At 35.6% G+C, this 27357-nt stretch overlaps 1 protein-coding gene across 2 annotated transcripts in view; it reads right to left on the bottom strand.

Annotated features, from left to right (window-relative positions):
* Window positions 1-27357, bottom strand: part of LOC150103477 (cytochrome c oxidase subunit 4 isoform 1, mitochondrial-like) — a 62393-nt gene that overhangs the window by 12825 nt on the left and 22211 nt on the right. For both annotated transcript variants that reach the window (XM_090398219.1, XM_090398220.1), the window contains exon 3: window positions 2442-2573. In XM_090398219.1, the coding sequence (XP_090254345.1) occupies window positions 2442-2573 (132 nt within the window). The remainder of the gene's footprint in view (window positions 1-2441; window positions 2574-27357) is intronic.

Here is a 27357-nt window from a genome sequence, read left to right as displayed (position 1 = left end):
TGTCCAAGCCTTCTGAACTATGCAGTGCAGCCACTGTAAGACTTTTATATCTCCATACTTTAGCATTTCTGATCAAATATCATCTACTCCTGCTGCCTTTCCACATTTCAAGCCTTTGATGGCTTTTTCTACTTCAAGTATGGATATATATTCCTGACTGCATGCCTGGTCAGTGTTTTTTACCACTGTGCTGTCATCACTGCTTGTTTCATTTAGCAATTTTTCGAAGTAATTACTCCATCCCTCAAGTATATCTTTTTTCTCCTGTTTTCATGTTACCTTTATCATCTCTAATTCCTTTTACAACACTCCTTCCTCCATTTCTGAGCTTCTTCAACAACCTCCAGAATATTTTGCCACCTTCTTGATATTTATTTTCTATATTCTTACCAAAATCCTCCCATGACTTTTGTTTAGCTAGTTTTACACAGTGTTTAGCTTTCTTACATTTGTCTCTGTATTCTCTAAGAGCATAAGCTGACATATTTGCCAAGAACTTTTGATATGCTTTCTTCTTCTTTTCCTTCACTACCTCTTTAACTTCCTGTGTCTACCATGGAGTTCTAATTTTCCTATCCTTGCAGGATAGGAAAATCCTCCTTGCAGACAACCGCACCACATGCCTCTCTGGCTGAATCAATCAGTGTTTTCTTTTTTTTTGGGCTTGCCACTGAACCTCCAAGGTTTGGTTCCTGTCCTCAAACTCTTTCATTTTTTCTTGAATAATGTTTGTGTATTTCAGTCTACAGTTCACATCTGAGAGCTGCTCAACTTTTGTTTGCTTTAAAACTTTCTTACATGTTCTTCTTTTCAATATGAAATTCAATTTTATCCTGCTCAAAACAAAATGGTAATCACTTGCAATTTCAAGGGAGATAGTTTCATGTCAAATTAGGTGTGAGATGAGGATACACATTATGAAGAAAAGTGGAAGTGATATCAAAATTAATGATGTTAACTATGCAGATGATGTTATACTCCTAAATAAATCCAGTACAACCATGCAGGATTCCTTAACTAAACTGAATAACTGCTCCAATAAATTTGGTATGAAAATCAGCAATAAATAGACAAAGACAACAAAAATAAAGACAGTGAAAACGTCAACTGCATGCTGAATGGAAAATCTATAGAACAGTTAATGCACAACTTTTAGTGCAGATGGCAAATTTAATATGGAAATAGAGAACAGAATTAGTAAAGCTGGTATGGTTGGAAGTCAAATTAATAAAATGTATGTGGAATAAAAGAGAAAGTAGTCAAAACACTAAACAAGCTATATGCAATACAGTATTCAAATCAGTCTTAACTTATGGATCTAAGAGCTTAGTTAGAAATAAAATACCTGATCAATGACTAGAGACCATGGATATGAGATTTCAGAGAAAGATTAGTGAAGTGAAACGATATCATCACTGACATTATCACATTAAACGCATGGATATTAGAAAGCAACTTGGCATTGTAAGCATTCGGATTAGAACTAATCCCAGATGGTATGGTCACTGAAAAAACAGAATGGGAGAACAAATATTATCAATACAACTGCTTTTTGCCAGGATAGAAAGAAATAGAGGAAGACCAAGATCTAGATGAATTGATACAATAAGAAATGCCTTAGAAGACAGACACTGAAATATAAGATCTGATAATACTGAAGTCTTGACAGATAACAAATTAATTTGGAAAAAAATTGTTGAGAGAAGTCAGAAATGATGTAATGTTTTCATGTAATACTATCATAACATCCTGTATATCCTCCCTCCCCTGAAGTACGTGTATATCAGGAATTTGATGATGATGATGATGATCTTTCATAACTACACTTTTAAACATCACCCCACTTGAGAATGGGAAGAAGACTGAAGATAATTTTAGGTACTTCCAAGGACGTCATGCTGTCCTTGGAAGTATCTAATTATACGGATGTTCCAATTATGACAAGTTACATGCTGGACCACAAAGTTGGAAATTACGACAAACTCCAAACCAAAATAACCAACCACATCATTTTCCTAACCTGTTTATGTAAATGAACATGTTTAAGAAAATGACACACACACACCATAATACCTCCCATAATGCGTTCAAGAATGATTAAAATCACTCATAATTATCATTTTTCTATTATTAACTAAACCTAAATTGTATCTTATCCTATCACATTTCCATGCCTATAGCAACATTCTACTATATATTTTATCCTGTCTACTTCCTTCCATTCATAACACTGTATACCTCGAAAATCAATGTTACTATTTTCCTCTGTATCTCCACCTTGAGGAGGCAGAATTTCTCTGCTATCATCAACATTCCTCCCCTTCATTTTTATCATTAAATCCTCATGGAAAATACCCATCCATCCACTCATCCCTCTTGAGGCTACCTCAATTATTATGCAATATAACCTAAAAATTTTCTGAGACAAAAATAATACTTACCAAATGCCTTGAGTGACAAAAAGATCCAAAGTGCTACAGATATGCCTGTTAATATTCCAGCTATATATTGTTTCCACTGTCCAGTTGGAGCTTTCATTTCAGAATACGTCTGGCAGAAACTGGCCCTGTATACTGAGTCCAAAGAGAAAAAATAAAATAAATACAATCAGCAAATTTCACTAAAGCAATAATGCTATGTTTAAAATAAGAATGAATGTTAATAAGTAACAAATAAACCACACAATCATAAAATAGTGTGTTTCACAATCATATTCTTGTAAATATCGATGCATTCATTCTCAAAATAACTGAACTGAGCTGCTCTGGATCTATATACTGTAGAAATAATTTTGGTTCAAATAATGGAACAAATCTTAAAGGCGATTTTAAATACCAAATTTCATTAAATTCCACCAAGCCAGAGAGGAATCATTCTGCAAGAGAATAAAAATTATCATCATTTTAAATTGTAAATATAAACAGAATTAAAAAGTAGAGTAAGATATTTCAGTGATCAGTCTTAAACTCAGGAATGGTTTAACACAGTGGTTCTCAAACTTTTTACCTCTGAGTCCCACCTGACAAGAGAAAACACTGTCAGCATCCCCCTTGCTGGTTTTATTTATCTAAATAGAAGTCATACTAAATTTGACGTTTTATTGTTTATTTTGTGTTTTCTACATACTATTTAACAGTTTTTGACACAAAATAATTAAAGTATCACAATATTAACTCTACAATAAAAATTAGTTCTAACACTTGCAATTAACCAAAATATGTACTGAAATGAAACAATATTTAACTAACAAGTATTTAATTTTTCTCTGTAAAAATAATCAAACATTTAAATGTCACAGTCTAATGTGATGGATGGGCCTGCTTTTGAGAACAAGGTTCATCAAAACGTGGTGTAATATCAGAAATGACCATTCTAAGTTCTTTAGCAATATATAGTCTTGAACAATGAACAATACTTTGACTTCATAGCTGCCAAAGCAGAAAAGCCTTTCTAGTATAAATAAGTTGATGCGAAAGGAATAAGGATCTTTAATGCTTTTTGGCTCAACGTTGGGAATTCCTTGCCAATAAAACCTGTATCATCAAAAGTTTTTCTTTCTGTATTTTTAAAACTGATTTAGGGCAGTTTTAATTTTTATCTGTAGGAAAGTATGCCTTTCCCCCTTTCACGCTATCCCCCCCCAGTTGCGTCCCACAGTTTGAGAACCACTGGTTTAACACATTCGCGATAAGCCATGTTTTGCATCAGGCAGTCACATTTTTACAAAGTTTCAATATACATGCCATTCCAGTTTCAAATGTTTTGATAGAATTTCATTTATAAAATTTGTATTTGTAAACTGTCTCAAATGTAAGAAAATCTCAAATGTAATTTATCTGATTTCAAGATATATTTACTTTTGAAAATTTCTTTCACGCAATCCCCCCCGGTTGCGTCCCACAGTTTGAGAACCACTGGTTTAACACATTCGCGATAAGCCATGTTTTGCATCAGGCAGTCACATTTTTACAAAGTTTCAATATACATGCCATTCCAGTTTCAAATGTTTTGATAGAATTTCATTTATAAAATTTGTATTTGTAAACTGTCTCAAATGTAAGAAAATCTCAAATGTAATTTATCTGATTTCAAGATATATTTACTTTTGAAAATTTGTCTTGCATAAATCAAATGATTTCTGAACCCAATTACTGCATTATGAACAGTGTGACCACATATTTTCTGCAAATGAAAATTTGAAACAGGCTTGTTAGGGCACTTTATTTAGTACTACAATAAAATGTCTTTGTTTTTGCTCATATCTAAGCAGAATAACATCTGAGATGAAAAGCCAAACGGCTATTTTTTTCTGGTGAGGTTGATATAAGTTAAGGGGATAAAAATCCCTTATTGTTTTTCAGCCAGTAAGCGAAACTACGATCGAAAACTACGATCTGTAACGTTTCTTTGCCGACGAACTGTCAGCGTATCCAAGCGTAAGTGACCACTTGGTAGTGCCACACCACGGCAACTCATTGCAAAGGTGGAGCAAGCTCCCTCACTGTTCTTGATATTTTCTCATAATGTAAAATGTCTCATAATGTAAAACACACAGCTCTTAAGAGCTGTGTGTTTTACATTATGAGAAAATATCAAGAACAGTGAGGGATCTTGCTCCACCTTTGCAACGAGTTGCCGTGGTGTGGCACTACCAAGTGGTCACTTACGCTTGGATACGCTGACAGTTCGTCGGCAAAGAAACGTTACAGATCGTAGTTTCGCTTACTAGCTGAAAAACAATAAGGGATTTTTATCCCCTTAACTTATTACAGAATAACATCTGTTGAAGAGAAGGTTTTTTGCACTACACAGGATCATTTTTTTTTTTATCTCAGTTGTCTCTAATTACACTAATTACTACCATTTAGCACAGGGAAACCTAGGGATCTACAGAGAGCTGAAACAGGTGCTGTGTAGATCCGTGTGTGTTATGTAGATATTATAGTGATACAGACATTTCTCCCAAAAAACTATAATGAAGCTTTCTCAAGTATCAATACAAGGACATAAACACACTCTGTCCAGCACCTCTCTTTCAGAAAAATTAATGTGCACATGTAAGTGTATGTTGTTCATGCACTTGCTTCAACATGCTAAACCAGGGCTATCCAACCTTAGGTAATCAGAGAGCCGCATTAGAAAAAAAAAATTATCCGAGGGTCGCACCACAATGCATATCTAATAATTTGGTGAGCAGCAGTGACAAAACTTCGAAAGCTGAACAAACGAACAACACTAATTGCGCACTAAAACCACGCTCATGTTCCCCGTGAGCATGCACGTTGGAACAAAACAATGTAAGAACGCTCCTTTGACACATCTAATATTTGAAAAACATGTGGGTATATAGTGATGTAAAAACACCTAATAAAATTATCAACATCAAGATTATCGATTAGTGGTAGAATAAAAATATCTAATACACATTTGATTCAAATTGTTATTTTATTTTTTTGCTCGTAAAAATCAAAACCAACAGGCGGGCTGCACAAAATCACACCGCAGGCCGTCCGTGGGCAGTGCTTTGGACAGCCCTGTGCTAAACCATAAACACACACACACACAAGGGAGGGGCATGCATATTTACACATACAACAGCACCACATGAAAAAAAAGTAGATTATTACTCTTCCTATCAACAATTTCCATCCAAATTAATCTGTTAGTTGTCAATACTCCAATATTTTCAGATCTTATATTTCTGTTTATTAATGCATATCCCAATGTATCAATCTACCTAGACTTTGATTTTCCTCTGAGTCTTTTTCCTGATATTTTTTGAAAAAAAAAAAAAAAAACTTGTTTTGCTAACTTTTGCTCTCCCATTCTGTTTAAGTGATATGAGATTAGCTCTGCAAACAAATGATAACAACATCAAGTTCTTTCAAATTAAAAATGAGAACTAATGTTCTCATTTTTAATTGATAGTGCCATTGATGCAAGCAGCAGCACACTCTCCTGATATTTCTCAGAATGCTAAAATTTGTGTGGTCTCCAATCATTGACCAAGTGTTTTATTTCTAACCCAGCTCTTAAGATCCATATGTTAAAACTGGTTTGAACATTGGTATGTGGCTACTTTAATGTTTTGACTAATTTCTCTCTTATTTCATATAAAGTTTTATTCAGTTAACTTCCTACCTATCCAGCTTTGCTAATTCTGTTGTTATTTTTAACATATTTAATTCTGGTAGATAGGCTTATACAGGGTGTCCCAAAATTCACACAAGAAGTAATTTTGATAGAAAACACAGGTTTTTAATTAAAAATTGTAATTTCTTATTGATTCATAAAGTATACAGTATAGGGTTATGCATGGAATAGCATATCGGGTCTCCACGGCTTTGCTGGCACATACGCACTCTTTTGTTGAAATTTTCCATGACCGTTTTGCATAAATGTGGCTGAATTTCATTGATACAGCGCTCAATTTCCTCCTTCAAGGCATGGGTGGTCGTGGGCTTGTTGGCATAAACCTTAGACTTCAAAAAACTCCCAAAGAAAAAAGTCCAGCGGCGTTAAGTCACATGATCTGGGCGGCCAATTCTGATCACCAAAACAGGAAATGACTCATGCAGTAATTGAATTGTTTCTCGGGCTGTATGGTATGTGGCACCGTCTTGTTGAAACCACATGTCGTCCACATCCATATCTTGCAATTTAGGCACAAAAAAATGGATTATCATGTCGCGATAGCGAGCACCATTAACTGTTACTGCCTTACCAGCCACATTTTCAAAGAAGAAGAATGGACCAATGATGCCTCCAGCCCAAAATTCGCACCAAACAGTGACACGTTGTGGATGCAATTGTTTCTCAACAATCACTTGTGGATTTTCTGAACACCAAATGTGACAATTTTGTCGATTAACGAAGCCATCAAGACGAAAATGAGCCTCATCGCTGAAGATGATTTTGTTCGAAAAATAAGCATCCACTTGTTGTTGTTCCATAATCCATTCAACGAACTCGCTTCGCTGTGTGTGGTCAGTAGGCTTCAGTTCTTGAGTCAACTGAACTTTGTAAGCATAAAGATGCAATACATTGTAGAGAGCTTCTCAAAATGCCCAATTCAAGACCGTGGTGCCGAATTGATGTTCCTGGACTCTCAGCAACACTCTCACGAACTGCTTTGATGTTTTCTGTTGAACGACTTGTTGAAGGACGGCCAGAGTGTATAAGATCACTAATTGATCCAGTTTCCTTGAATTTTTTAATTAATCTTTTCACAGTTGAAGTTAAATCACTATTCCGACCATATTTTGTATGAAAATTGCGAACTGTAGCTGCCAAACCTTCATTATTTTTAAAATATTGCTCAACAATGAAAATGCATTGTTCTTTTGTGTAGCGCTCCATTTTTAATAACCCTGAACTGTCAGCTGTCACTCTGTCTTTTTTTTCTCGTTGGCAACACTTTACCGCACAAATGGCGCTAAATTTAAATCTTGCGTGAATTTTGGGACACCCTTTACAATGGTTATCATAACTATTATTTTTTCAGAAATAACAACGTAGACTAAAATATTAATTATAACAAACCTTAATTAATATATTTCAGCAAAGCTACATTACCAACATTAAAATGATAATGTGCGCACAGCCACTAACACTGGGCAAATGAGGCTAAAGAAAAGCAACCAACATCAGGCCTAGAGCCATAAATAACTACACAATTTAGCCCACTAAGGGCTAAATTGTGTAGTCTTGGCTGCTGGGCAGTCTCATACACTCAAATTTGTTGAAGTGTGGAAAGTTTTTCAGAGCTAAGGCAGATTTGAGGAATAGCCATTCATATTTGTATTTGTTATGGTGCAATAAAGTGGCCTTCTTCCATTGTATCCTGTGGTGGAACTGGATGTGGTCCTTGTGTTCAGATATTCTAATATTGGTTGTCCTGCCTGTTTGCTATAGCAGGACAGTTTGCAATTGCAAGTAACCTGGTAGGTCTAGGGAATGTGACTGGTCTTTGGTGGAGCAGATAAGAAATGGCAATTTTTTTGTGGTCTATACGTGGTTGTAAGGTTGTATTTCCTTAGGATTTTTGTTAATTTTTCAAATGTGCCCCAGATATATGAAATGTGATAGATCTTGAGTAATCTATGCTCTAAAGGGGCAGGGAGGGTTGAAGTTACAGGGTTTTAATATTTTTTGGCTTTTTAAGAAAGTGATGAGGATATGCTCAAGTTCAGTGGTTAGGACACTGTTAAGGTATGATCAAGTAACAGTGCCCTAACCACCAAATGTGTTTATTCTTTCATAATACAATTAGAAATCATTTCACAGATGCTTACAGTTTCTGCACATATACAATTTTTTCTAAGAAAATAAAACATAAATCTTTGCACATATCATGATATTTAGAATAAAAAAGTATTGTTATCTACAATACTTCGAGATATCCTCCTCACTCCATTTCTGGGAAATGGAGTGAGGAGGATATCTCGAAGAGATATCCTCCTCATCAAGAAATGAGAAGGATATCTCCCTGCCTCTGTCTTCTCACTAAAATATTGTGAGAAGACAGAGGCAGGGAGGCTGTTCCAGAAAAACAGATGAAGATGGAATGAAAGAAAAGCAGAATTCAGTTTTGCAAGGTCAGAGCTTAACTGTAAATGAGTGTTGACTGGCAGCTGCTCTTGCTCTTATGGTTTTGGAGGAAAGTGAAGAAATAACAGTGGATTGGTTTGGAGGAAATTGAGGAAATAACAGTGGCCAGTTCAGCAGAGTATTGTTTGTGAAAGCACCTGTAAAGCAAGCATAAGATGGAAATTGAACATTTATGAGAGATGGATTGGAGGGCATCAGTGAGATGGAATAATCACAGATTCTCCCCTCTTCTGGATAGCATTAAACAATATTACAGAGGATTTCAGTGCACCACTTCGAATGTGTGAGCAGTATTTTATGGTTGGGGCAGATTGGTATTAATACAGAGTTAGCAGCTGTATGAGAAATAGTGCTTTTAACAGAAACATGTTTTTTTTTTTTTTTTTTTTTTTTTTTGCAGCTGCAGAAGCTATGGCTGATATGTGCTTGTGCCAAGAAAGGATGAAGGTGTAGGTCAGCCCAAAAAGAGAAATCTGATAATATTTGGATATTTAGGTATGACTGAAACTAAAAAAAGAGATATAAGAGATTAGACAGGACTGAGTTTTGGTGGAATTGAAGTCTACAAGATATTATTTGTATATTATCCCACTGAAACATAGCAAGATCAGTTTAGGACATTGGTTATGGCAGATCTTGAAGGTTCTAATAATTAAGCACCAAAAATTTGGTGTCATCAGCAAAGCTATGGATAACATTTGGAGTTAGTAAAAGTAGATCATTTATATATAGCAGGAAAAGGAAGGGGTGCTTAAGGGTAAAAGCTGTATAACTAAGAGGAGACCTCCACATAGCCTTTAAAGGAATGTGGAGAACCGACCAGGGCTTCTGACCTAATGTCCAACCCTCACCTTCTCGTGGTGCACCTTGTTGGGTATCTACTTTGATACTGAACAAACGAAGATGGGCTAGCAATTTGGGATTTAGCTGACCAAATTGTATTCTTACTGGTTAAACCAAAATAAAAAATGATGGTACAACATGACAAAATTTCATGCCGGCTGGGGCATTGCCCGGTTAAACAAGGCCCCGTTGTTTTCGCCAGGGAACCAGGGCGAACAGCGAAAAGTCAGCTACTGGAACAAATCTGAAAACAAACCCCAACTCAACATCACCAGAGTTAAAGATCGGTACTATCAACGTAAGAAGCCTGAATGGCAAAGAAATGGAGCTAGCTGAGGAATTAGATAAGTACCAGATCGACATAATAGGGGTGACTGAAACAAAAAAGACCAAAACTGGTGAGATCTTTCTGAGCAATAAATACAAAATGTTATATTCAGGCAATGACAATCAAGGAAAAGAAGGAGTAGCCATAGTATTCAACACAAAATACGAGGCTAATCTTCTTGAATGGCAGTCAGTCTCAAGTAGAGTAATGTGGGCAAATATGAGAATGGGGAACTGGACAATGAGACTTATTTGTGCCTATGGTCCCACAGAAGGTTCTACTAAGGTAGAAGTGGAGGAATTTTTTGAGGCTTTAGAAAAAGCAACTGACACAATGAAAAAGGAAAAGTTGGTCCTTGTTGGGGATCTAAATAGTAGAGTAGGAAATGATTGTGAGACATACAAAAATATTTTGGGAAAATTTGGAGAAAAGAGCAAAGCTAATAATAATGGCAAATATCTGTTGGATTTCTGCTCAGGACATGGACTGGTTATTACTAACACCATGTTCCAACATAAAAATGTGCACAAATTCACATGGAGAGAAGAGGCTAGGAATAAGAAAAGTCTCATTGACTATGTTATTGTTGATAGTGATGTTTTCTCTTTGTTGCAGGACACCAGAGTGTACAGAGGATTTGAAATTGGAAGTGATCACTATTTAGTCTTGAGCAGGATAAAATTGAATTTCATATTGAAAAGAATAACATGTAAGAAAGTTTTAAAGCGAATAAAAGTTGAGCAGCTCTCAGATGTGAACTGTAGACTAAAATACAGAAATATTATTGAAAAGAAAATGAAAGAGTTTGAGAACAGGAATCAAACCTTGGAGATTCAGTGGCAAACTCTGAAGGAAACATTGATTGATTCTGCTAGAGAGGCATTTGGTGAGGTTGTGTGCAAGTATAAAAAAATCAGAACTCCCTGGTGGACACAGGAAGTTAAAGAGGCAGTGAAGGAAAAGAAGAAAGCATATCAAAAGTTCCTGGCAAATAAGTCAGCTTTTACTCTTACAGAATACAGAGATAAATGTAAGAAAGCTAAACAGTGTGTAAAACTAGCTAAACAAAAGTCATGGGAGGACTTTGGCAAGAATATAGAAAATAAATATCAAGAAGGTGGCAAAATATTCTGGAGGTTGTTGAAGAAGCTTAGGAATGGAGGAAAGAGTGCTGTAAAAGGAATTAGAGATGATAAAGGTGAAATGAAAACAGGAGAAAAAGATATCCTTGAAGTATGGAGTAATTACTTTGAAAAACTGCTAAATGAAACAAGCAGTGATGACAGCACAGTGATAAAAAACACTGACCAGGCATGCAGTCAGGAATACATATCCATACTTGAAGTAGAAAAAGCCATCAAAGGCTTGAAATGTGGAAAGGCAGCAGGAGTAGATGATATTCGACCAGAAATGCTGAAGTATGGTGGTATAAGAGTCTTACAGTGGCTGCACTGCATAGTTCAGAAAGCCTGGACAGAGGGACGAATTCCCGATGATTGGAGTAGAGCTCTCATAGTACCCATATATAAAAAAGGAAATAAAACTGAATGTGAGAATTACAGAGGTATTTCCCTACTGAGTGTTCCTGGCAAGATCTATGCAAGTATACTTGAGAAACGGTTGAGAAGAATTGTGGAAGAAAAGCTTGGTGAAGAACAAGCTGGATTCAGGCCAAACAGAGGCTGTCAGGATCAGATCTTCACTTTACGACAAATAGTCGAGAAAGCATGGGAATATAACAAAGATCTGTATTTAAGTTTTGTCGATTTGGAAAAGGCATATGACAAGGTGCCAAGAGAGAAGCTATTCAATACGCTGCAGTTATATGGTGTCAATGGGGCATTATATCAAGCAATACTTAGTCTTTATTTGAGTTGTGAGTCAGCAGTTAGAATTGAAGGAAGTACAGGAAGATGGTTTAATGTTAAATCTGGTGTGAGACAAGGATGTACATTATCCCCTCTGTTATTCATTATCTATATGGATCACATTATGAAGGAATGTGGTATTAAACCTGATATCAAAATTGGAGATGTTAATGTCAGCTCTTTGCTTTATGCGGATGATGTTATACTTCTAAATAAATACGCTACAAGTCTGCAAGATTCTCTGACTAAATTGAATAGCTGTTGTAATAGATATGGTATGAAGGTCAGCAATAAAAAGACAAAGACAATGAAAATAGGCAGAATCATTGAAAATGTCAACTGTGTTGTGAATGGAGAACCTGTGGAACAAGTAAAACATTTCAGCTACTTAGGCACAATTTTTACTGAAGATGGTAAACTAAATATAGAAATAGACAACAGAATCAGCAAAGCTGGTATCGTGGGAAGTCAATTGAATAAATTCATATGGAATAAGAAAGAAATTAGTCGGAACACTAAATTAGCTGTATACAAGACTGTGTTCAAACCAATTTTAACTTATGGATCTGAGAGCTGGGTCAGAAGTAAAACATTTGACCAAAGACTAGAGACCGCAGATATGAGAGTCCTGAGAAAGATTAGAGGCGTGAACAGATGGCATCAATGGCAATATCATATTAAAAATGAGGATATTAGGAAAGAACTTGACATTGTCAGCATCCAGGAATGCGTTAGCAGAGCTAATCTCAGATGGTATGGTCACTTAAATAGAATGGGAGAGGAAAGATTAGCAAAACAAGTGTTCTCTGCCAGGTTGGCAGGAAAACGACCCAGAGGAAGACCAAGATATAGGTGGATTGATACGGTACAAAGTGCCTTAGACGATAGAAATATAAGATCTGATAATGTTGGAGTCTTGACAAGTAACAGACTGATTTGGAGGAAAATTGTAGATAGGAAGTTAGTAATGATGTAATTTTTTCATGTAGTACTGTCATATCCTGTACACCCCTTGAGGGTACATGGCAGGAATTTGATGATGATGATGATGATGAAACAAAAAAGACCAAAACTGGCGAGATCTTTCTGAGCAATAAATACAAAATGTTATATTCACGCAATGACAATCAAGGAAAAGAAGGAGTAGCCATAGTATTCAACACAAAATACAAGGCTAATCTTCTTGAATGGCAGTCAGTCTCAAGTAGAGTAATGTGGGCAAATATGAGAATAGGGAACTGGACAATGAGACTTATTTGTGTCTATGGTCCCACAGAAGGTTCTACTAAGGTAGAAGTGGAGGAATTTTTTGATGCTTTAGAAAAAGCAACTGACACAATGAAAAAGGAAAAGTTGGTCCTTGTTGGGGATCTAAATGGTAGAGTAGGAAATGATTGTGAGACATACAAAAATATTTTGGGAAAATTTGGAGAAAAGAGCAAAGCTAATAATAATGGCAAATATCTGTTGGATTTCTGCTCAGGACATGGACTGGTTATTACTAACACCATGTTCCAACATAAAAATGTGCACAAATTCACATGGAGAGAATAGGCTAGGAATAAGAAAAGTCTCATTGACTATGTTATTGTTGATAGTGATGTTTTCTCCCTGGTGCACAGGACACCAGAGTGTACAGAGGATTTGAAATTGGAAGTGATCACTATTTAGTCTTGAGCAGGATAAAATTGAATTTCATATTGAAAAGAATAACATGTAAGAAAATTTTAAAGCGAATAAAAGTTGAGCAGCTCTCAGATGTGAACTGTAGACTAAAATACACAAAGATTATTGAAGAAAAAATGAATGAGTTTGAGAACAGGAATCAAACCTTGGAGATTCAGTGGCAAACTCTGAAGAAAACAATGATTGATTCTGCCAGAGAGGCATGTGGTGAGGTTGTGTGCAAGGATAAAAAAATCAGAACTCCCTGGTGGACACAGGAAGTTAAAGAGGCAGTGCGGGAAAAGAAGAAAGCATATCAAAAGTTCCTGGCAAATTAGTCAGCTTTTTTACTCTTACAGAATACAGAGACAAATGTAAGAAAGCTAAACAGTGTGTAAAACTAGCTAAACAAAAGTCATGGGAGGACTTTGGCAAGAATATAGAAAATAAATATCAAGAAGGTGGCAAAATATTCTGGAGGTTGTTGAAGCTTAGGAATGGAGGAAAGAGTGCTGTAAAAGGAATTAGAGATGATAAAGGTGACATGAAAACAGGAGAAAAAGAAATCCTTGAAGTATGGAGTAATTACTTTGAAAAATTGCGAAATGAAACAAGCAGTGATAAAAAACACTGACCAGGCATGCAGTCAGGAATACATATCCATACTTGAAGTAGAAAAAGCCATCATAGGCTTGAAATGTGGAAAGGCAGGAGGAGTAGATGATATTCGACCAGAAATGCTGAAGTATGGTGGTATAAAAGTCTTACAGTGGCTGCACTGCATAGTTCAGAAAGCCTGGACAGAGGGACGAATTCCCGATGATCCGAGTAGAGCTCTCATAGTACCCATATATAGAAAGGGAAATAAAACTGAATGTGAGAATTACAGAGGTATTTCCCTACTGAGTGTTCCTGGCAAGATCTATGCAAGTATACTTGAGAAACAGTTGAGAAGAATTGTGGAAGAAAAGCTTGGTGAAGAACAAGCTGGATTCAGGCCAAACAGAGGCTGTCAGGATCAGATCTTCACTTTACGATAAATAGTCGAGAAAGCATGGGAATATAACAAAGATCTGTATTTAAGTTTTGTCGATTTGGAAAAGGCATATGACAAGGTGCCAAGAGAGAAGCTATTCAAAACGCTGCAGTTATATGGTGTCAATGGGGCAGTTAGAATTGAAGGAAGTACAAGAAGATGGTTTAATGTTAAATCTGGTGTGAGACAAGGATATACATTATCCCCTCTGTTATTCATTATCTATATGGATCACATTATGAAGGAAAGTTGTATTAAACATGATATCAAAATTGGAGATGTTAATGTCAGCTCTTTGCTTTATGCGGATGATGTTATACTTCTAAATAAATCCGCTACAAGTCTGCAAGATTCTCTGACTAAATTGAATAGCTGTTGTAATAGATATGGTATGAAGGTCAGCAATAAAAAGACAAAGACAATGAAAATAGGCAGAATCATTGAAAATGTCAACTGTGTTGGGAATGGAGAACCTGTGGAACAAGTAAAACATTTCAGCTACTTAGGTACGATTTTTACTGAAGATGGTAAATTAAATATAGAAATAGACAATAGAATCAGCAAAGCTGGTATGGTGGGAAGTCAGTTGAATAAATTCGTATGGAATAACAGAGAAATAAGTCAGAACACTAAATTAGCTGTATACAAGACAGTGTTCAAACCAGTTTTAACTTATGGATCTGAGAGCTGGGTCAGAAGTAAAACACTTGACCAAAGACTAGAAACCGCAGATATGAGAATCCTGAGAAAGATTAGAGGCGTGAACAGATGGCATCAATGGCAATATCATATTAAAAATGAGGATATTAGGAAAGAACTTGACATTGTCAGCATCCAGGAATGCGTTAGCAGAGCTAATCTCAGGTGGTATGGTCACTTAAATAGAATGGGAGAGGAAAGATTAGCAAAACAAGTGTTCTCTGCCAGGTTGGCAGGAAAACGACCCAGAGGAAGACCAAGATATAGGTGGATTGATATGGTACAAAGTGCCTTTGAAGATAGAAATATAAGATCTGATAATGTTGGAGTCTTGACAAGCAATAGACTGATTTGGAAGAAAATTGTAGATAGGAAGTTGGTAATGATGTAAATTTTTCATGTGCTGTCATATCCTGTACACTCCTTGAGGGTACATGGCAGGAATTTGATGATGATGAGGAAAAGGAAATACTCCCAGGGCTCTATACTTCAATGGGAAGTACAGAGCCCTGGGAGTACTCCTGTCTTGGTGTGAAAATCTAAGGAGAGGAAAGTAACACTATGACATAGTGAGGAAGCAGAGAGAAAGCTGGTGACCCAGTTGCAGAAGGTGGAATGCAGACCTCAAGATGGTATTTTGCTGAACAGGCCTCTATGAGAAATATGATCAAATGTCTTACAAATTTCGAGACTGCATATTTCTTAAAAAAACGTTTACTAAAATTAAATTAAGGGGATAAAAATCCCTTAATTATTTTACAGCCAGTATGAAAACAAGTGAAAACAATTTACATACCTTCACTATACGAAGGCCAGAAAGGTGTGTCCATATATTATAACTAAGACAAAAAGCTAAACTGCTATTTTTTCTGGCGAAGTTAATTAAATTAATGGGATAAAAATCCCTTATTATTTTACAGCCAGTAAGCGAAACTCTGAGATTCAAAACTATGATCTAAGAGTTTCATGCCGAAGAACTATCAGTGAATCCAAGCGTAAATGAACACCTATTAGTACAACACCAAGGCAACTTGAAACAAAGTGGAGCAAGCTCCCTCACTATCCTTGATATTTTATCCTAGGAGCTGTGTTTTACATTATAAGAAAATATCAAGGATAGTGAGGGAGCTTGCTCCACCATTTGCTTCGAGTTGCCTTGGTGTTGTACTATCAAGTGTTCACTTATGCTTTTCGGCGTGAATCGTAGTTTTCGATCTCAGAGTTTCACATACTGGCTGTAAAATAATAAGGGAATTTTATCCCATTAATTTAATTAACTTCGCAAGAAAAAATAGCCGTTTGGATTTTTAAAAACATTTACTACTAATTTTTATAGACTATTCTTTTAAGATACAGTATTTTCTAGCAAATATCTAGCTCCAAAACTGAAATAAATTAATAACTATAATATGAAACCAGTGATCTCGCAATCATTTGATCTTCAAACGAATGAATTTTCAACTAAACACCCCTTCAATGGGTTAGCATGTTAAATGACTTCTAGTACAGGCAACATGTAACTGTGTCTTCAGTAATCCAACACTTCAATTAACTAGTAAACTGTTATCTTATTATGGTTGGATAATTGAGAGATATTACTGTAGTTGGCTAAATCTTCCCCCATCATCCTAATTTATAATTGTTAATAATAATAATAATCATTGGAAAAAAAGCTTGGTGAAGAACAAGCTGGATTCAGGCCAAATAGAGGCTGTCAGGATCAGATCTTCACTTTACGACAAATAGTTGAGAAAGCATGGAAATATAACAAAGATCTGTATTTGAGTTTTGTCGATCTGGAAAAGTCATATGACAAGGTGCCAAGAGAGAAGCTATTTAATACGTTACAGTTATATGGTGTCAATCAGACATTATATCAAGCAATACTCAGTCTTTATTTGAGTTGTAAGCCAGCAGTTAGAATTGAAGGATGTACAGGAAGATGGTTTAATGTTAAATCTGGTGTGAGACAAGGATGTACATTATCCCCTCTGTTATTCATTATCTATATAGATCACATTATGAAGGAAAGTGGTATTAAACATGATATCAGAATTGGAGATGTTAATGTCAGCTCTTTGCTTTATGCAGATGATGTTATACTTCTAAATAAATCTGCTACAAGTTTGCAGGATTCCCTGACTAAATTGAATAATAACTGTTGGAATAGATTTGGTATGAAGGTCAGCATTAAAAAGACAATGAAAATAGGTAGAATCGTTGGAAATGTCAACTGTGTTGCGAACGGGGAACCTGTGGAACAAGTAAAACATTTAAGCTATTTAGGCACAATTTTTACTGAAGATGTTAAATTAAATATTGAATACACAACAGAATCAGCAAATCTGGTATGGTAGGAATTCAATTGAATAAATTCATATGGAATAAGAGAGAAATTAGTCGGAACACTAAATTATACAAGACAGTGTTCAAACCAGTTTTAACTTATGGATCTGAGAGCTGGGTCAGAAGTAAAACACTTGACCAAAGACTAGAGACCGCAGATATGAGAGTCCTGAGAAAGATTAGAGGTGTGAACAGATGGCATCAATGGCAATATCCTATTAAAAATGAGGATATTAGGAAAGAACTTGACATTGTCAGTATCCAGGAATACATTAGCAGAGCTAATCTCAAGTGGTATGGTCACTTAAACAGAATGGGCGAGGAAAGATTAGCAAAACAAGTGTTCTCTGCAAGGATGGCAGGAAAACGACCCAGAGGAAGACCAAGATATAGGTGGATTGACACACTACAGTGTGCCTTAGACGATAGAAATATAAGATCCGATAATGTTGGAGTCTTGACAAGTAACAGACTGATTTGGAGGAAAATTGTAGATAGGAAGTTGGTAATGATGTAAATTTTTCATGTAGTACTATCATATCCTGTACACCCTTTGAGGATACATGTCAGGAATTTGATGATGATGATAATAATATCATATTAAATATGATATTGCCAATTTTGCTTGCAATTGTTATGCAAGCAAAATAGTTACCACTTTAAAAACTACAATGATCATAAAAGAGAAGTTAATTTTCTGACGTGTAATAATAAACTAGTACCCTATTATCAGAATGGATTCTCATTCTGTTGACATGCGCAGAAGTGTCGAAGGGTCTTGTATCTGTGGGCGTACTATAACATGCAAAACTTGAATAACGTAAATATAAATTACTTTTTTCATATTAAAAAAAAGTACAACAGGAAGTCCAGCTTTCACTATACCCTAAATAACTGATGCCAGGACCAGAAGGAAAATAGTAGCGGCCAGAATGATTAAATTGCAAAGAAATAGGCTAATTCTAGAATCACTGCTTTGGCGGAAATGACAGCATTATTATATTTGTTTTCTTAAAATGGTGAGAAACAGTTTGAGGTAGCAGACTGTGAAGCAATACTCACCTGACTTCAAAATGACAATGGTAGCACACAAAATACCCATTTCACTTGATCTGGCATACTTTAGAAAAAAAACTGATACAAAAATGGTATTTTTTTGTTTATTGTTAATTTAAATGTATTTAAATACAAAAGCTACAAGCTCCCAATAAAGCTTTTATTTATAGAGAAGATATAGGCAATGTGTGTGTGTTTTGTTGTGATTAAAAAAAAAAAAAAAATATATATATATATATATATATATCATCATCACATTCCTGACATGTACCTTCAAGGGATGTACAGGATATGATAGTACTACATGAAAAATTTACATAATTGCAAACTTCCTATCCACAATTTTTCTCCAAATCAGTCTATTACTTGTCAAGACAACAATATTATCATTATCAGATCTTATATTTCTATCGTCTAAGACACACTGTACTGTGTCAATCCACCTATATCTTGGTCTTCCTCTGGGTCGTTTTCCTGCCAACCTGGCAGAGAACAATTGTTTTGCTAATCTTTCCTCGCCCATTCTGTTTAAGTGACCATACTACCTGAGATTAGCTCTGCTAATGTATTCCTGGATGTTGACAGTGTCAAGTTCTTTCCTAATATCCTCGTTTTTAATATGATATTGCCATTGATGCCATTTGTTCACACCACTAATCTTTCTCAGAACTCGCATATCTGTGGTCTCTAGTCTTTGGTCAAGTGTTTTACTTCTGACCCACCTCTCAGATCCATAAGTTAAAACTGGTTTGAACACTGTCTTGTATACAGCTAATTAAGTTCCGACTAATTTCTCTCTTATTCCATATGAATTTATTCAATTGAATTCCTACCATACCAGCTTTGTTGATTCTGTTGTTTATTTCCATTTTTAATTTACCATCTTCTAAAAATCGTGCCTAAATAGACGAAATGTTTTACTTGTTCCACAGGTTCCCCGTTCAAACACAGTTGACATCTTCAACAATTCTACCTATTTTCATAGTCTTTGTCTTTTTAATGCTAACTTTCATACCATATCTATTACAACAGTTATTATTCTATTTACATATACAGGGTGTTCGGGATAAATTTGACATATTTATAATTAATTATATTTTTCCGTAAGTTACATGTATTAACACACACTTCTCTTCATTTAAAAGTTTGGACCCTTCTTCATTCATATACAAGATGTCAGAAAGGATGGATAGCTGGAACCCACCTGAATCATGGAAGAGAATAACTTGTATCATGATGATTCGTGCCCGCCATCAAAATAAGGATATTACGACTGCTGCCCAATGCTCCCTGAATACAGTAAAAACAATCAGGCATGAACTAGAGACTTGCAATGGTGACTACGAGGATGTAGCAAGAAGAAAGATCCCTAGCAGACGATCTGATTGCGTTCGTACAGCAGAATTCCTCGCAAATCTGCAGGAACAGGTGTTGAAGAACCCTGGCATTGGAATTCGGGCTTTGTTCGTGGAGTTGCTAACTGTAGTCAAGCCCTGGATAACAAGGGTAGCCAATGGTAGGCCGTATGTATGGCAGCAGGATTCGGCCCCTTGCCACACCTCTGGGAAAAGTCAAAAATGGTTGTCTGAAAATTTCTACGACTTCACCAGTCCAAATGTTTGGCCTCCAAACTCCCCAGACCTTAACCCCATGGATTATTTTGTATGGGGCGCAGTTGAAAAAGACACCAATCGCACTTCCAGTAATACAAAAGCCCAGTTAATGGATAAAATTAAAACAGTTTTTGCGGCCCTTCCCAGGGAGACTGTAGCATCAGCTTGTTCGAGGTTCCGAAGCAGAATTGAAGCTGTGATCGATGCTAATGGTGGTTATTTTGAGTAAATCTTGTTGATAGTATTGTAATTAACTCTGCCTGTAATGTTTTTTTGTCAATTCATTAAATTTAATAGATACAAAGAAGATTTTCTTTTTCCTTACGAAACTGTCAAATTTATCCCGAACACCCTGTATCTATTTACTCCAGTTATTATTCAATTTAGTCAGGGAATCTTGCAACTTGTAGCAGATTTATTCAGAAGTATAACATCGTCTACATAAAGCAAAGAGCTGACATTAACATCTCCAATTCTGATATCATGTTTAATACCACTTTCCTTCATAATGTGATCCATATAGATAATGAATAACAGAGGGGGATAATGTATATCCTTGTCTCACACCAGATTTAACATTAAACCATCTTCCTGTACACCCTTCAATTCTAACTGCCGACTTACAACTCAAATAAAGACTAAGTATTGCTTGATATACTGCCCCATTGACACCATATAACTGTAGCGTATTGAATAGCTTCTCTATTGGCACCTTGTCATATGCCTTTTCCAGATTGACAAAACTTAAATACAGATCTTTGTTATATTCCCATGCTTTCTCGACTATTTGTCGTAAAGTGAAGATCTGATCCTGACAGCCTCTACTTGGCCTGAATCCAGCTTGTTCTTCACCAAGCTTTTCTTCCACAATTCTTCTCAACCGTTTCTCAAGTATACTTTGCATAGAGCTTGTCAGGAATACTCAGTAGGGAAATACCTCTGTAATTCTCACATTCAGTTTTATTTCCCTTTTTATATATGGGCACTATTAGAGCTCTACTGCAATCATCGGGAATTCGTCCCTCTGTGCAGGCTTTCTGAACTATGCAGTGCAGCCACTGTAAGACTTTTATATCTCCATACTTTAGCATTTCTGGTCGAATATGATCTACTCCTGCTGCCTTTCCACATTTCAAGCCTTTGGTGGCTTTTTTACTTCAAGCATGGATATGTATTCCTGACTGCATGCCTGGTCAGTGTTTTTTACCACTGTGCCATCACTGCTTGTTTCATTTAGCAATTTTTCAAAATAATTACTCCATACTTCAAGGATATCTTTTTTCTCCTGCTTTCATGTCACCTTTATCATGTCTAATTCCTTTTACAGCACTCCTTCCTCCATTTCTGAGCTTCTTCAACAACTTCCAGAATATCTTGCCACCTTCTTGATATTTATTTTCTATGTTCTTACCAAAATCTTCCAATGGCTTTTGTTTAGCTAGTTTTACACAGTGTTAGCTTTCTTACATTTGTCTCTGTATTCTCTAAGAGCACAAGCTGACATATTTGCCAAGAACTTTTGATATGCTTTCTTCTTCTTTTCCTTCACTACCTCTTTAACTTCCCGTGTCTACCATGGAGTTCTAATTTTCCTATCCTTGCAGACAACCTCACCACATGCCTTTCTGGCTGAATCAATCAGTGTTTTCTTTTTTTGGGCTTGCCACAGAACCTCCAAGGTTTGGTTCCTGTCCTCAAACTCTTTCATTTTTTCTTGAATAATGTTTGTGTATTTCAGTCTACAGTTCACATCTGAGAGCTGCTCAACTTTTATTTGCTTTAGAACTTTCTTACATATCAACAATAACATAGTCAATGAGACTTTTCTTATTCCTTACCTCTTCTCTCCATGTGAATTTGTGCACATTTTTATGTTGGAACATGGTGTTAGTAATAACCAGTCCATGTCCTGAGCAGAAATCCAACAGGTATTTGCCATTATTATTAGCTTTGCTCTTTTCTCCAAATTTTCCCAAAATATTTTTGTATGTCTCACAATCATTTCCTCCTCTACTATTTAGATCCCCAACAAGGACCAACTTTTCCTTTTTCATTGTGTCAGTTGCTTTTTCTAAAGCGTGAAAAAATTCCTCCACTTCTACCTTAGTAGAACCTTCTGTGGGACCATAGGCACAAATAAGTCTCATTGTCCAGTTTCCCATTCTCATATTTCCCCACATCACTCTACTTGAGACTGCCTGCCATTCAAGAAGATTAGCCTCAATTTCCTTCTTTTCCTTGGTTGTCATTGCCTGAATATAATATTGTTACACCCTGATATCTTAAGAATGTAGAATACCCAGCTATCATGGTGTAACATGAAGAGAAAATAAAATAAAACCCCTGTATAAAAGCTAATAGATGAATTATTTAAAATAAAGAAAAATATTCTTGCATCCAAGTAAAATATATAAAAAAAAAAAGTGTTTGAAGAACTAAATAATAAAAGAAGGAAAATATTACAGTTGTGATATAAAACAATTAGCTAAGCAAAACAGAAAAGATTAGTAATAAGAAATTGTATGTAAGAGGCTAGAGATTAAAATATCAAGTAAATTCTTAAAAATTTGGAAGGGGGATTAATTTAGAGGCTAGCAAAAGAAAAACAATAGACTATCGCTCAGGGTCAATTTCCGGATTTTGGACATCGTCACTGACTCGCCGACCAAAGGATGTTTGGCAGAAAAATGCCACCCTAATTGGTCGTTGAAGTCGAATCAAGTAAGGGGAGGAGAAAAGAAATTAAAGTGGGTGCCATTAGGAGTCTAGGTATAAAAGGGTTAGAAACCCCGCACAGAAGGCTTTTTTCCCGGATAGTTTCTTCACGATCTCCTTCGTACTGGTTTCACGTGGTTTTCCTGAGTGGCGGGATTGGAGTTATCTCCGTCGTCACAACAAGGAAACAAAAGTGAGCGGGATTTCGATTCCGTATTTCCTATGGTAAGAAACAAGGAATGCCATTTAGCTAAGGAAAGAAGGTATTGTCTAAGTGTTTCATCGTCCAGTGAAAAGGAAATCTGTAAAGAAGTCGGTGTCCAAGTGGCGAGTTTCACAGCCATGGTATAGATGATTCTAAAGTGTTATTAATTCAACTACAAAGAGTTAAGATCGTGTAAACACAGTTCGATGCCAAAAGAACTTAGGAGTAACAGATTATAGGAGAGATCATACTAGGATAGTTCAATTGGAAAAAGGTAGAGGCCAATATAGAAAACTGAAGACAAAAAGGTACTGTAAAAATCTCATGTTAACTGAAAATCTGTAATTATTATCATTATTCTATTACTGAACTGTTGAAGAGACTAAGAAAATTATACTAGGACTTTAGTACATGACTGATTATATTGAAAGTATGCTTGCTAATATTAATATTATATAAATAATTCATGTGTATTGTAACGTATAGGAAAGTTTTAAATGTCAAAGTTATGTGTTAGTACAGTGAAAGGATAATTTGATCTACGTAATTTTAGATAGTAAAATAGAGTGAGTTGATCATATATGTCCATGTGCTACAGCATATAGTGCATATTCAGACTAATATAGGGTTAACTAATGTGTTAATTAGATAAGAGATTTTACTTATAATTTTATGTGTTGAATTTGTTATGGCGGCATGATCGTAATACCCATATAGGATCATAGCCAAGTTACTTGTGATAAGCTAATGCTAATTTGTAAATGTTTTCTTACTATTGAATTGAATTATATTAGAAATTGAATTGTACCATACTAATGAGTTTAATAAACCTTTGTTCATTGATAAAGCAGTTGTCTGAAATTGCTGTCCAATGCACCACTTGAAAAACGTATGAACCTAATCATGCGGGAAATTAATGTATTAAAAAACGAGATAAAGTGTCACGACTGCAATAATGTTTCACATTCAGACATATTTTAGTACTTTCTCCTTGTTTTTGTATTTAATATCTCAAACTAAATGTCCCAAAAGGTGCAGTATAATATAAATATTAGGGACACTAAGGGGAGAAATAGCTAAAATATTTGTATTTTGGGGTGATATCTCGTGCATAGTAGAACATAGATAAGCAGAATTTCACTAGATAGAATAAAAATCATAAAATGGGACACAACAATATTTTGTATTTATTGCTCAGAAAGATCTCACCAGTTTTTGTCTATTTTGTTTCAGTCACCCTTATTATGTCGATCTGATACTTATCTAATTCCTCAGTTAGCTCCATTTCTTTGCCATTCAGACTTCTTATGTTGATAGTACCGATCTTTAACTCTGGTGATGTTGAATTGGGGTGCGTTTTCAGATTTGTTCCAGTAGCTGACTTTTCACTGTTTGCCCTGATTCCCTGGCGAAAACAACAGGAGCCTTGTTTAACCAGGTGACGCCCCAGCCGGCATGAAATTTTGTCATGTTGTACCATCATTTTTTTATTTTGGTTTAATCAATAAGAATACAATTTGGTCGGCTAAATCCCAAATTGCCAGCCCATCCTCATTCATTCAGAATCCAGGTAGATATCCAACAGGGTGCACCACGAGAAGGTGAGGATTGGACATTAGGTCAGAAGCCCTGTCAGTTCTCCACATTCCTTTAAAGGCTATCTGGAGGTCTCCTCTCAGTTATACAGTTTTGACTCTTAAGCACCCCATATATATATATATATATATATGATTACGAAAGAAACGAGATAATATCAGCTAATTCCACACAGACTTGTGCCTCAACTGCTGATACAGTACTATGCATACCAAAGTTCTAAGCCTTCCAGGATGTTCTTGGGTGAATAAAGGTACGAAAAAGTGTGATCAAATTAAATCATGGAAATCTAATCTCATTTTCTCAACATATAATGCACGGACACTAAAGAAAACTGGAAAAAGTTTCGAGTTACTTAGAGGAGCAGGAAAGTCAACATAGACATTATATGTATACAAGAGCATAGATGGAGAACTGACAATCATGAAGTGAATGAAACATCATCAGCTGACAAAAAATGGAGATTTATTTATAACTCAGCAAACAATGAGGTGCTGGAAGGGTTGGAATAATGCTGAAGAAGGAACTAGCAGAAAAAATAATATTAATTGAAAAAGTGTCTGAAAGAATTCTCCTCATAACCATAAGTACTGACCCAAAACTGACAATAATATCCACATATGCTCCTACAGAATGTGCTCCACTAGAAGACAAAGACACCTATTATAAATATCTCTCTGAAACTGTCATGAAAATCCCAGTTCACAATGTCACACTCATTGGTGGTGATTTTAATGCCCAAATTGATAAAAATATTGCCAATACTACTAAAAACGTGGGTAAATATACACTTATCATGAAACCACAAATAACAATGGACATTCTCTTATGAACTTCTGCAATAGCCATAACATGATAATCACCCAAACCAAATTTCCCCATCCAAAAGGAAGACTATGGACCTAGGAACATCCTAATAGTTCTCATTCCCAAATAGACCATATACTAATCAATGGAATGTGGATCAGATCAATCAAGAACTGTTGAGCATATAACATGGTTGAACTAAACCTTGACCACAGAATAATCAGTGCCTACATTAAACTTTCACTAAAAGTCTTTAAAAATAACAAGCCTGAAATGAAACAATACAACTGGGATAAACTAAATAACCCACAAACTGCAGCATCCTTCCACAGCACATTAGCAGACAATATGGAAAACATTCTTAAAGATCCAGATAATGAAAAGTATAAGGGTATCATCGAAGCAATAAACATAACATCCAACCAAATTCTTGGAAACAGTAATAACAAAAAAGACTCGGAAAAAGGATTACCCCCCTGAAACTGAAAAATATACATATGAAAGAAATAAAGCAAGGAAACTCTACCGCTTAAACAGGAATGAAATAAATAAAGATAAACTAGACATTTTAAATAACAAGGTCAATGAACTAATGACCAGAGACAAAAAAAATCAAATAAATAAATACTACGAGGAACTGGAAAATTATAATAAAACTGGGGATACTAGAAACACTTTTCAAATGATAAATTATATCTGTCACCATAAAACAAAAAGAAGAGGAAATATTGTCAAAAACGGTAGACAGCTATCAGTAAATTCGAACTCGGCGAAAAAATGGAGAAACTAGTTTCAAGAATTACTGAATGTTGATAATCCCCAACATTCAAGTTAGCTAGCGAACCTGCATCTAACCACCAACTCTACCAATAGATTGTGAAGACTTCACTGAAAAAGGAACTAAAAATAGCAATAGATCAAACCAAAGCAGGAAAGTCCCCTGGGATTGATGGAATTGAAGCAGAATCTTTCAAAAATGCTAGATATAATAAATATTCCAATCTCCTTGCCATAATGAATCAAGCTTTAAACACAGGAATAATACCTCAACAATGGAAATAAGGCCTTATCCGTATACCCAAAAAGGGCAATCTTAATAGAATGGATAACTACAGAGGTATCACTTTGCTCTCAACCACAGTTAAAATTTAACTTAACACCACTTTTAAGAAAAATCCAAGCTGGATTTCTAAAAAAACAATGTACAACAGAACAGATACATTGCATCAGAAGAATCATAGACGGTTCATTGTGATAAAAACTTAACACTCATATTAACCTTTATAGACTTCAAAAAAGCCTTTGACTCCATTAATAGAGAAGCAATGTTTAAAATACTCAGTGCCTTATAAAGATTACAATGCTACAGTAATCTTTAAAACAGAAATATCTGAATCATTATTCAAATTAAGGGGATATTAAATCCCACATTGTTTTAAAACCGAATAAGAAACTCAAAGATTGGAATCAGAGAGTTTCATGCCGAATATAGTAAACTATGAAAGTATCAGTGGTTACTAGCTTGAACTAATGCAAGTAGTCCTAGTACGTAGTACAATCTCAGGCAACTGTTGCAAAGGTGGGGAAAGTTCTGATCGCTAATCTTGGTATTTTCCATAATGTAAAAACACATTTCCTAGGAAATGTATGCTGTTATTACATTATGGTGGGAGGTCACTACCCAGACTGGTTTCAGCCTTTTTTGAGGCTTTATCAGCGAGTAGCTAGACCAAATATATACCAAAGGGTATAGCGAAAAGAACTTATATACTCTGCTATACGAGTTGTCAAACAGGTGCAACCATTAAGTTACTTAAATATAAAGAGCCAATAGGCTTCATTTCGGTGATATAAACATTATTCAAATTAAGGGGATATTAATCCTTTCTTTTAGGCTTGCACGGTGATCCAAATGCATTTTTGGAAATTATGCCCGCCGAAACCTAGCTACAACAAAAATCTAGTTTCTA

This window comes from Typopeltis vanoorti, chromosome 9, assembly GCF_054136105.1.
Source record: "Typopeltis vanoorti isolate ZY-2024b chromosome 9, IOZ_Tvanoo_1.0, whole genome shotgun sequence".
Lineage (NCBI taxonomy): Eukaryota > Metazoa > Arthropoda > Arachnida > Uropygi > Thelyphonidae > Typopeltis > Typopeltis vanoorti.
The sequence above is the reverse complement of the archived record's forward strand: the minus strand, read 5'-3'. Positions and strand labels throughout refer to the sequence as shown.